The sequence below is a fragment of the Hyla sarda genome, chromosome 8, assembly GCF_029499605.1.
Source record: "Hyla sarda isolate aHylSar1 chromosome 8, aHylSar1.hap1, whole genome shotgun sequence".
Classification (NCBI taxonomy): Eukaryota; Metazoa; Chordata; class Amphibia; order Anura; family Hylidae; genus Hyla; species Hyla sarda.
Genome location: NC_079196.1, coordinates 226,754,809 through 226,767,623, shown reverse-complemented (window position 1 = coordinate 226,767,623; position 12,815 = coordinate 226,754,809). Strand labels below are relative to the sequence as shown.

Below are 12,815 nucleotides of genomic sequence, written 5' to 3'. Positions count from 1 at the left end.
GTGATCTCACCAGCAGAATAGTGAGTACAGCTCTGGGGTATAATACAGGATATAACTCAGGATCAGTACAGGATAAGTAATGTAATGTATGTACACAGTGACCTCACCAGCAGAATAGTGAGTACAGCTCTGGGGTATAATACAGGATATAACTCAGGATCAGTACAGGATAAGTAATGTAATGTATGTATACAGTGATCTCACCAGCAGAATAGTGAGTACAGCTCTGTGTATAATAGAGGATATAACTCAGGATCAGTACAGGATAAGTAATGTAATGTATGTACACAGTGACCTCATCAGCAGAATAGTGAGTAAAGCTCTCGAGTATAATACAGGATATAACTCAGGATCAGTACAGGATAAGTAATGTAATGTATGTACACAGTGATCTCACCAGCAGAATAGTGAGTACAGCTCTGGGGTATAATACAGGATATAACTCAGGATCAGTACAGGATAAGTAATGTAATGTATGTACACAGTGATCTCACCAGCAGAATAGTGAGTACAGCTCTGGGGTATAATACAGGATATAACTCAGGATCAGTACAGGATAAGTAATGTAATGTATGTACAGTGACCTCACCAGCAGAATAGTGAGTACAGCTCTGGGGTATAATACAGGATATAACTCAGGATCAGTACAGGATAAGTAATGTAATGTATGTACAGTGACCTCACCAGCAGAATAGTGAGTACAGCTCTGGGGTATAATACAGGATATAACTCAGGATCAGTACAGGATCAGTAATGTAATGTATGTATACAGGAGACACTGACATCTTATATTCTCTCTCAGAGACAACTCCCCCAGCAGCAGGTTGTTCTGCAGGAGGCCCGATTGAGGAAGGAGAAGACGGTGGCTCTGCTGGACAGACAGGTGGCTGAAGTGAAGGTCGGTGTCGGCGGTGGTCGTCCTCATCACCTTCCCCTCTCCTTGCCCTTGTGTATGACACATATCTCACCTTCCAGGACACAGTTTCCCGGTTTAAGTCCAGTGTGAAGGATCAGCTGAACACCATGCGCTCCTATCTGAACATCATGGAGTCCTCACTATGTAAAGAGGCAGACAAGGCCGAGGTAAATGCCAGCGCCGCCCTCCTGGGGGAGAGGAAGACCATGGCCCATTATGTGGAGCAGCTCGGCCAGATGGACGGAGTCCTGAAAGACCTGGAAGGACAGGAACAGACAGAATTCCTGCGGGTAAGAGAAATGGACGGTGATAGAAGGGTTAAAGGGGTTATCCAGGAAAAAACTTATATATATATATATATATATATATATATTATATTTATGAACTGGCTCCAGAAAGTTAAACAGATTTGTAAATTACTTTTATTAAAAAATCTTAATCCATTCAGTACTTATGAGCTTCTGAAGTTAAGGTTGTTCTTGGCAGCAGTGAGCACTGTGGTCAGACTGGAAAGAAATTCTGATGACACGTGTCTCGGGAACCGCCCAGTTTAGAAGAGGTTTGCTATGGGGATTTGCTACTAAACTGGGCGGTTCCCGAGACACGTGTCATCAGAGAGCACTTAGACAGAAAAGAACAACCTTAACTTCAGAAGCTCATAAGTACTGAAAGGATTAAGATTTTTTAATAAAAGTAATTTACAAATCTGTTTAACTTTCTGGAGCCAGTTGATATATAAAAAAAAGTTTTTTCCTGGAATACCCCTTTAATGTTGGGGTTAGTGGTGGATTTAGGGTTATGAGTTAGGATTAGTTTTGTGGTGGAGACAGGGGTGGGGATTAAGTTTGGGGTTAGTGATGTAAGGGATTGGGTAAAATGAGATGGTCTTTTAAAGAGGTTTCCCTGTACTCAAACTCAAATTAGGAGATTTTAAAGGGGTACTCCGGCCCCAAGACATCTTATCCCCTATCCGAAGGATAAGGAATAAGATGTCTGATTACGGGGGTCTGGCCGAGAGTCACGCCCCGCCCCGCCCCCTCAATGCAAGTCTATGGGAGGACGTCCGTCACGCCCCCTCCCATAGACTTGCATTGAGGGGGCAGGGTGTGACATCACACAGGGGCGGAGTTCCCGCCCCCGTAGTCAGGAGGCATAAGACTGAGAGCCTCCATCGCTTACGGCAGTACTTACAGGTGGGTGCTGCATGCTAGATTGTGGGGGTCCCCAGCTGCGGGACCCCCATGATCAGACATCTTATCCCCTATCCTTTGGATAGGGGATAAGATGTCTTGGGGCCAGAGTACCCCTATAAATTAAAGGGATACTCCGGAGGAAAAAATAAATAACTAAAAAATGTCAAATCAACTGGTGCCAGAAAGTTATTCAGATTTATAAATGACTTTATCTTTATCCTTCCAGTACTTATCAGCTGCTGTATACTACAGAGGAAGTTGTGTAGTTCTTCCCAGTCTGACCACAGTGCTCTCTGCTGACACCTCTGTCCATGTCAGGAACTGTCCAGAGTAGGAGCAAATCCCCATAGCAAACCTATCCTGCTCTGGACAGTTCCTGACATGGACAGAGGTGGCAGCAGAGAGCACTGTGATCAGACTGGAAAGAAATTCAAAAAGAAAAGAACTTCCTCTGGAACATACAGCAGCTGATAAGTACTGGAAGGATTAAGATTTATATATAGAAGTAATTTACAAATCTGTATAACTTTCTGGCACTAGTTGATTTGTGAACAATTTTTTTTTCCCCTCCGGAGTTCCCCTTTAAATTTAATTTTAAAAAAGATTCTAATTTGTTCCTCTAATATAATCTCTTTTATTTTTCTTCTTATCAGAAATTTTGCGTGGTGTCTTCCAGGTAAGGATTTTTTCCCCTTTCTTTTGCCGTCCTATGGCTCATCCAACCCCAATATAACCCCCGACCCCTTTGCTGCATTACACCCACTTGACCTTTTCCGACCTTCTCCTTCGTACAGACTTGGTAAAATCTTGTCGGAGTCTCCTCTTCCCGGGCGCCTGGATATTCAGCTTCCCATTATATCTGATGAGTTCAAGTTCCAGGTGTGGAGGAAGATGTTCCGGGCGTTAATGCCAGGTGAGAATGTAGCCCAGTGTTTCCCAAACAGGGTGCCTCCAGCTGTGGCAAAACTACAACTCCCAGCATGCCCGGGCAGCTGATGCTGGGTGTTGTAGTTTTGCAATACCTGGTGGCTCCCTGGTTAGGAAACGTGGATGTAGCCTATTAAATTGCTTGCTGAAAAATAGTAGGTGCAATACCAGCTGTTACCACTGGGTGGCAGTACAACCTCTTTACTAGCTACACTTTCCACATGATGGGAGTTGTAGTTTTGCAACAGCTGGAGGCACACTGGTTGGGAAACACTGATGTAGCCTATAAAACTGCTTGCTGAGAAATATGGTAGATGCAATACCAGGTGGGACCACTGGGTGGTAGTACAACCCTATTACTAGCTACACTCAGGGCCAGCTTTGCCTATAGGCAAAATAGGCAGCTGTCTAGAGCGCAGTGTTGATGGGGGCGCCGAAGAACCCATCCAGAAAAACCCTGCCAATACCTTTGATTGATTACATTAGGAGGGGGGTTGTTACAGTGTGTCACCCCAGTAGTAAGGTAATTACATGAGGAGGGGGTTTGTTACAATGTGTCACCCCAGTAGTAAGGAGATTACATGAGGAGGAGGTTTGTTACAGTGTGTCACCCCAGTAGTAAGGAGATTACATGAGGAGGAGGTTTGTTACAGTGTGTCACCCCAGTAGTAAGGTGATTACATGAGGAGGAGGTTTGTTACAGTGTGTCACCCCAGTAGTAAGGAGATTACATGAGGAGGAGGTTTGTTACAGTGTGTCACCCCAGTAGTAAGGTAATTACATGAGGAGGGGGTTTGTTACAATGTGTCACCCGAGTAATAAGTAGATTACATGAGGAGGAGGTTTGTTACAGTGTGTCACCGCAGTAGTAAGGAGATTACATGAGTAGGAGGTTTGTTACAGTGTGTCACCCCAGTAGTAAGGAGGTTACATGAGGAGGAGGTTTGTTACAGTGTGTCACCCCAGTAGTAAGGAGATTACATGAGGAGGGGGTTTGTTACAGTGTGTCACCACAGTAGTAAGGAGATTACATGAGGAGGAGGTTTGTTACAGTGTGTCACCCCAGTAGTAAGGAGATTACATGAGGAGGGGGTTTGTTACAGTGTGTCACCCCAGTAGTAAGGAGATTACATGAGGAGGAGGTTTGTTACAGTGTGTCACCACAGTAGTAAGGAGATTACATGAGGAGGGGGTTTGTTACAATGTGTCACCCCAGTAATAAGGAGATTACATGAGGAGGAGGTTTGTTACAGTGTGTCACCCCAGTAGTAAGGAGATTACATGAGGAGGAGGTTTGTTACAGTGTGTCACCCCAGTAGTAAGGTGATTACATGAGGAGGAGGTTTGTTACAGTGTGTCACCCCAGTAGTAAGGAGATTACATGAGGAGGAGGTTTGTTACAGTGTGTCACCCCAGTAGTAAGGTAATTACATGAGGAGGGGGTTTGTTACAATGTGTCACCCGAGTAATAAGGAGATTACATGAGGAGGAGGTTTGTTACAGTGTGTCACCCCAGTAGTAAGGAGATTACATGAGTAGGAGGTTTGTTACAGTGTGTCACCCCAGTAGTAAGGAGATTACATGAGGAGGAGGTTTGTTACAGTGTGTCACCCCAGTAGTAAGGAGATTACATGAGGAGGGGGTTTGTTACAGTGTGTCACCACAGTAGTAAGGAGATTACATGAGGAGGAGGTTTGTTACAGTGTGTCACCCCAGTAGTAAGGAGATTACATGAGGAGGGGGTTTGTTACAGTGTGTCACCCCAGTAGTAAGGAGATTACATGAGGAGGAGGTTCGTTACAGTGTGTCACCACAGTAGTAAGGAGATTACATGAGGAGGGGGTTTGTTACAGTGTGTCACCCCAGTAGTAAGGAGATTACATGAGGAGGAGGTTTGTTACAGTGTGTCACCCCAGTAGTAAGGAGATTACATGAGGAGGAGGTTTGTTACAGTGTGTCACATCAGTAGTAAGGAGATTACATGAGGAGGAGGTTTGTTACAGTGTGTCACCCCAGTAGTAGGGAGATTACATGAGGAGGAGGTTTGTTACAGTGTGTCACCCCAGTAGTAAGGAGATTACATGAGGAGGAGGTTTGTTACAGTGTGTCACATCAGTAGTAAGGAGATTACATGAGGAGGAGGTTTGTTACAGTGTGTCACCACAGTAGTAAGGAGATTACATGGGGAGGAGGTTTGTTACAGTGTGTCACCACAGTAGTAAGGAGATTACATGAGGAGGAGGTTTGTTACAGTGTGTCACCCCAGTAGTAAGGAGATTACATGAGGAGGGGGTTTGTTACAGTGTGTCACCCCAGTAGTAAGGAGATTACATGAGGAGGAGGTTTGTTACAGTGTGTCACCACAGTAGTAAGGAGATTACATGAGGAGGAGGTTTGTTACAGTGTGTCACCACAGTAGTAAGGAGATTACATGAGGAGGAGGTTTGTTACAGTGTGTCACCCCAGTAGTAAGGAGATTACATGAGGAGGGGGTTTGTTACAGTGTGTCACCCCAGTAGTAAGGAGATTAAATGAGGAGGAGGTTTGTTACAGTGTGTCACCACAGTAGTAAGGAGATTACATGAGGAGGAGGTTTGTTACAGTGTGTCACCCCAGTAGTAAGGTGATTACATGAGGAGGGGGTTTGTTACAGTGTGTCACACCAGTAGTAAGGAGATTACATGAGGAGGAGGTTTGTTACAGTGTGTCACCCCAGTAGTAAGGTGATTACACGAGGAGGGGGTTTGTTACAGTGTGTCACAGGGTGGAGTCAATGGCCAAGGTCAAGGGTCGGCAAAATGAGCTTTTGCCTAGGGTGGAAAAAATCCTTGCACCAGGCCTGGCTAACCTTTCCACATGCTGGGAGTTGTAGTTTTTCCACATCTGGAGGCCCCCTGGTTGTGAAAACACTGATGTAACCTATAAAATGCTCCTTTCACAGTGCGTTAGTGCCCGGAGTGTGACGGCCATTAGAAGATAACAGGAGAAAAACTTTAGCTTGTACCGTCTTTTTCTCCCGCTATCTACCGGCGGAGTAACGGCTACAATAAGGGACCTCAAAGAATCCCATTCAAGTGAACGGGATCCTCTGTGCCCATAAACACAATTACCCCAGAGCGCAATGTCAGGGGTACAGAACTCCAGACAGCCCCAAAACGTAACATTTATTAGAATCATTAAAATGATACTAAGTGTATAACTGAAATGGTGCTCAAGAGTGTGCGCCCACTATGCCCCCGTGTGGCTCCGTCACACTAGCGGCCGTTAAAGGCAAAAAAATAGAAACGGGCGGTTGTGGCGGAGCCCAGCGTCAGTGGTAGCCAAACTGCGATTGCTGAGAAATATGGTAGATGCAATACCAGCTGTTACCACTAGATGGCAGTACAATCCTATTACTATCTACACTTTCCATAATAAATCACTTGTGGTCCTCAAATGTCAATAGTTTATTTATTTATATTCAAATTTGTGTCAATCCTCATTTTTTTAAATTTCTTTTTTAAGCTTTGGAAAACCTGACCTTTGACCCAGACACAGCCCAGCAGAACTTGGTGGTCTCGGCAGACGGTAAATCAGTGGAGTGTTCTGACCACAAGCAGCCTGTGTCCGACGATCCCGGACGCTTCGACAAAGGCAACTGTTTGGTCACCAAAGAAAGCTTCACTGAAGGAGAACACTACTGGGAGGTGCTGGTGGAGGACAAGCCAAGGTGGGCACTGGGCGTCATCTCCGAAACCGCCAACCGCAAGGGCAAGCTGCACGCCTGCCCCTCCAATGGCTTTTGGCTCATTGGTTGCAAGGAAGGGAAGGTGTACGAGGCCCACGCGGAGCAGAAGGAGCCACGTCTCCTGCGGGTGGACGGGCGCCCGGAGAAGATTGGCGTCTACCTGAGCTTCTCTGACGGGGTCATCTCCTTCTTTGATTCGGGTGATGAGGACAATGTGAAACTCCTGTACACCTTCCACGAGCGCTTCTCTGGGCGCCTCCATCCCTTCTTTGATGTTTGCTGGCACGACAAGGGAAAGAACAGCCAACCCCTGAAGATCTATGTGCCAACTGGAGGCCACTGATTGCCACCAGGGCACAGTCTATATAGACGTATATATGTATAACACATAGCCACACATGGGCATATATATATATATATATATATATATATATATATATACATATATATATATATATATATAGTCTCCAGAGTAAGCAAGGACTATGTTAGATGGGAATCACTATCCTGCCACATCCTGATCTGCCACAGGCCTACCGAACACTATATATTGGGGTATGATGACGTTTGCACCAATAAAGTGTTTCCCACCCCATTTGCTGATTGATTTGTATGATAGACGATAGAACAGGGGTACTCAACTATACTTAGTGAGGGTCCGCTTATCCAGGTCTGCCATCCGGGGAAGGTCCGAGCTGAACGCTAAGGCCTGGTTCACAAATAGCGGCCTCAGTGCCATGAAGGAAAGAGCAAACGAGCAACTGAAAAGGGGAGGATGTATGACCTGAATACTGCCACACACTGTACCCCTGAATATAATACTGCCACACACTGTACCCCTGAATATAATACTGCCACACGCTGTACCCCTGAATATAATACTGCCACACACTGTACCCCTGAATACTGCCGCACACTGTACCCCTGAATATAATACTGCCACACACTGTACCCCTGAATATAATACTGCCACATACTGTACCCCCTGAATATAATACTGCCACACACTGTACCCCTGAATATAATACTGCCACACACTGTACCCCTGAATATAATACTGCCACACACTGTACCCCTGAATATAATACAGCCACACACTGTACCCCTGAATATAATACTGCCACACACTGTACCCCTGAATATAATACTGCCGCACACTGTACCCCTGAATATAATACAGCCACACACTGTACCCCTGAATATAATACTGCCACACACTGTACCTCTGAATATAATACTGCCACACACTGTACCCCTGAATATAATACTGCCACATACTGTACCCCCTGAATATAATACTGCCATACACTGTACCCCTGAATATAATACTGCCACACACTGTACCCCTGAATATAATACTGCCACACACTGTACCCTGAATATAATACTGCCACACACTGTACCCTGAATATAAAACTGCCACACACTGTACCCCTGAATATAATACTGCTAATCTGTACCCCTGAAAGTAATACCGCCACACACTGTACCCTGAATATAATACTGCCACATACTGTACCCCCTGAATATAATACTGCCACATAATGTACCCCCTGAATATAATACTGCAACACACTGTACCCCTGAATATAATACTGCCACACACTGTACCCCTGAATATAATACTGCCACACACTGTACCCTGAATATAATACTGCCACACACTGTACCCCTGAATATAATACTGCCACACACTGTACCCCTGAATATAATACTGCCACACTGTACCCCTGAATGTAATACTGCCACACACTGTACCCCTGAATATAATAATACTGCCCCACACTGTGCCCCTGAATATAATACTGCCGCACACTGTACCCCTGAATATAATACTGCCACACACTGTACCCCTGAATATAATACTGCCACAAACTGTACCCCTGAAAGTAATACCGCCACACACTGTACCCCTGAATATAATAATACTGCCCCACACTGTGCCCCTGAATATAATACTGCCACACACTGTACCCTGAATATAATACTGCCACACACAGTACCCCTGAATACAATACTGCCACACACTGTACCCCTGAATATAATACTGCCGCACACTGTACCCTGAATATAATACTGCCACACACAGTACCCCTGAATACAATACTGCCACACACTGTACCCCTGAATATAATACTGCCGCACACTGTACCCCTGAATATAATACTGCCCCGCACTGTACCCCTGCATATAATACTGCCACACACTGTACCCCTGAATATTATACTGCCACACACTGTACCCCTGAATATAATACTGCCACACACTGTACCCCTGAATATAATACCGCCGCACACTGTACCCCTGAATATAATACTGCCGCACACTGTACCCCTGAATATAATACTGACACACACTGTACCTCTGAATATAATACTGCCACACACTGTACTCCTGAATATAATACTGCCACATACTGTACCCCTGAATATAATACTGCCACACACTGTAAACCTGAATATAATACTGCCCCAGACTGTATCCCTGAATATAATACTGCCACACACTGTACCCCTGAATATAATACTGCCATACTGTACCCCTGAATATAATACCGCCACACACTGTACTCCTGAATATAATGCTACAATATCCAAAAAGAAAAAGAAACACGCAAAACAGCGCACACCGGTAAATATCAAAATGTTCTCTTTATTAATATATAGATCAAAAGGACAGACAGAATTATTAAAAACATTTAAAACAGGCCAAAAACAGCCAAAGCTGCTTTAGGCCTGTTTTAAATGTTTTTAATAATTCTGTCTGTCCTTTTGATCTATATATTAATAAAGAGAACATTTTGATATTTACCGGTGTGCGCTGTTTTGCATGTTTCTTTTTCTTTTTGGATATTGTGTTACATTTGATACGTATAGCAGCACCGCTTTTCTAATTGATCTTGCTGAGCCCACTCATATTGTAGTGAATATAATACTACCACACACTGTACCCTGAATATAATACTGCCACACACTGTACCCCAGAATATAATACTGCCACACACTGTACACCTGAATATAATACTGCCACACACTGTACCCTCTGAATATAATACTGCTGCACACTGTACCCCTGAATATAATACTGCCACACATTGTACCCCTGAATATAATACTGCCACACACTGTACCTCTGAATATAATACTGCCATACACTGTACCCCTGAATATTATACTGCCACACACTGTACCCCTGAATATAATACTGCCACACACTGTACCCCTGAATATAATACTGCCACACACTGTACCCTTGAATGTAATACCGCCGCACACTGTACCCTGAATATAATACTGCCGCACACTGTACCCCTGAATATAATACTGCCACACAGTGTACTCCTGAATATAATACTACCCCACACTGTACACTGATTAAAATACTGCTACACACTGTACCCCTGAATATAATACTGGCACACACTGTACCCCTGAATATAATACTGCCACACACTGTACCCCTGAATATTATACTGCCATACACTGTACCCCTGAATATAATACTGCCACACACTGTACCCCTGAATATAATACTGCCACACACTGTACCCCTGAATATAATACTGCCATACTGTACCCCTGAATATAATACTGCCACACACTGTACCCCTGAATATATTACTGCCACACACTGTACCCCTGAATATAATACTGCCATACACTATACCCCTGAATATAATACTGCCACACACTGTACTCCTTAATATAATACTACCACACACTGTACCCTGAATATAATACTGCCGCACACTGTACCCCTGAATATAATACTGCCACACACTGTACTCCTGAATATAATACTACCACACACTGTACCCTGAATATAATACTGCCGCACACTGTACCCCTGAATATAATACTGCCACACACTGTACCCCTGAATATAATACTGCCACACACTTTACCCTCTGAATATAATACTGCCGCACACTGTACCCCTGAATATAATACTACCATACACTGTACCCCTGAATATAATACTGCTACGCACTGTACCCCTGAATATAATACTGCCACACAGTGTACTCCTGAATATAATACTACCACACACTGTACCCTGAATATAATACTGCCGCACACTGTACCCCTGAATATAATACTGCCACACACTGTACCCCTGAATATAATACTGCCACACACTTTACCCTCTGAATATAATACTGCCGCACACTGTACCCCTGAATATAATACTACCATACACTGTACCCCTGAATATAATACTGCTACGCACTGTACCCCTGAATATAATACTGCCACACAGTGTACTCCTGAATATAATACTACCCCACACTGTACCCTGATTATAATACTGCTACACACTGTACCCCTGAACATAATACTGGCACACACTGTACCCCTGAATATAATACTGCCACACACTGTACCTCTGAATATAATACTGACACACACTGTACCCCTGAATATTATACTGCCATACACTGTACCCCTGAATATAATACTGCCCCACAATGTACCCCTGAATATAACACTGCCACACACTGTACCCCTGAATATAATACTGCCACACACTGTACCCCTGAATATAATACTGCCATACTGTACCCCTGAATATAATACTGCCACACACTGTACCCCTGAATATAATACTGCCACACACTGTACCCCTGAATATAATACTGCCACACACTGTACTCCTGAATATAATACTACCACACACTGTACCCTGAATATAATTCTGCCGCACACTGTACCCCTGAATATAATACTGCCACACACTGTACCCCTGAATATAATACTGCCACACACTGTACCCCTGAATATAATACTGCCACACACTTTACCCTCTGAATATAATACTGCCGCACACTGTACCCCTGAATATAATACTACCATACACTGTACCCCTGAATATAATACTGCTACACACTGTACCCCTGAATATAATACTGCTACACACTGTACCCCTGAATATAATACTGCTACACACTGTACCCCTGAATATAATACTGCCACACACTGTACCTCTGAATATAATACTGGCATACACTGTACCCCTGAATATTATACTGCCCCACACTGTACCCCTGAATATAATACTGCCCCACACTGTACCTCTGAATATAATACTGCCACACACTGTACCCCTGAATATAATACTGCTACACACTGTACCCCTGAATATAATACTGCCACACTGTACCCCTGAATGTAATACCGCCGCACACTGTACCCCTGAATATAATACTGCCGCACACTGTACCCTAGAATATAATACTGCCACACACTGTACCCCTGAATATAATACTGCCACACACTGTACCCCTGAATATAATACTGCCACACTGTACCCCTGAGTGTAATACTGCCACACACTGTACCCCTGAATATAATACTGCCACACACTGTACCCCTGAATATAATACTGCCACAAACTGTACTCCTGAATATAATACTGCCGCACACTGTACCCCTGAATATAATACTGCCACATACTGTACCCCTGAATATAATACTGCTACACACTGTACTCCTGAATATAATACTGCCATACACTGTACCCCTGAATATAATTCTGCCGCACACTGTACTCCTGAATATAAAACTGCCACACTGTACCCCTGAATATAATACTGCCCCACACTGTACCCCTGAATATAATACTGCCACACACTGTACCCCTGAATATAATACTGCCACACACTGTACTCCTGAATACAATACTGACGCACACTGTACTCCTGAATATAAAACTTCCACACACTGTACCCCTGAATAATACTGCCGCACACTGTACCCCTGAATATAATACTGCCGCACACTGTACCCCTGAATATAATACAGCCAGACATATCCCCTTCCACAATCTTCTGTACGGAGCCCCGATTCTCCCATAGAGTGGCCCATCACGACCCCCCACACGAGAGCGGGAGCCGCCACACCCCCTCCATATATCTCTAAGGAAGAGCCGAAGATTGCCGAACCGCTCTCCCATAGAGATATATGGAGGGGGTTTTGCGGCTCCTGCAGATAGGGGGTTAAAGTCAATAGAGGTAGAGAGTGCGCTCTATTGACTGACTTCAGCACACCCGGAA

The 12,815-nt window shown here is 44.2% G+C and overlaps 2 protein-coding genes across 13 annotated transcripts in view; one reads left to right on the top strand and one right to left on the bottom strand.

The window, feature by feature from the left end:
* LOC130285441 (apoptosis-associated speck-like protein containing a CARD) overlaps positions 1-1,073 on the bottom strand; it is a 42,580-nt gene extending 41,507 nt beyond the window's left edge. Inside the window, exon 1 of the mRNA XM_056536837.1 lies at positions 969-1,073. The gene's annotated coding sequence lies outside the window, so the exon portion shown is untranslated. The remainder of the gene's footprint in view (positions 1-968) is intronic.
* The window catches only part of TRIM72 (tripartite motif containing 72), a 103,438-nt gene extending 96,215 nt beyond the window's left edge, over positions 1-7,223 (top strand). For 6 of the 12 annotated variants that reach the window (XM_056536812.1, XM_056536813.1, XM_056536814.1 and 3 more), the window contains 5 exons: positions 803-898; positions 976-1,206; positions 2,763-2,785; positions 2,904-3,022; positions 6,541-7,221. In XM_056536812.1, the coding sequence (XP_056392787.1) occupies positions 803-898; positions 976-1,206; positions 2,763-2,785; positions 2,904-3,022; positions 6,541-7,106 (1,035 nt within the window). In that variant the 3' untranslated portion in view covers positions 7,107-7,221. Of the gene's footprint in view, positions 1-802; positions 899-975; positions 1,207-2,762; positions 2,786-2,903; positions 3,023-6,540 lie in introns of all 12 variants that reach the window. The other 6 variants (XM_056536817.1, XM_056536821.1, XM_056536820.1 and 3 more) reach the window with 2 other exon arrangements.
* Positions 7,224-12,815: the final 5,592 nt, after the last annotated feature.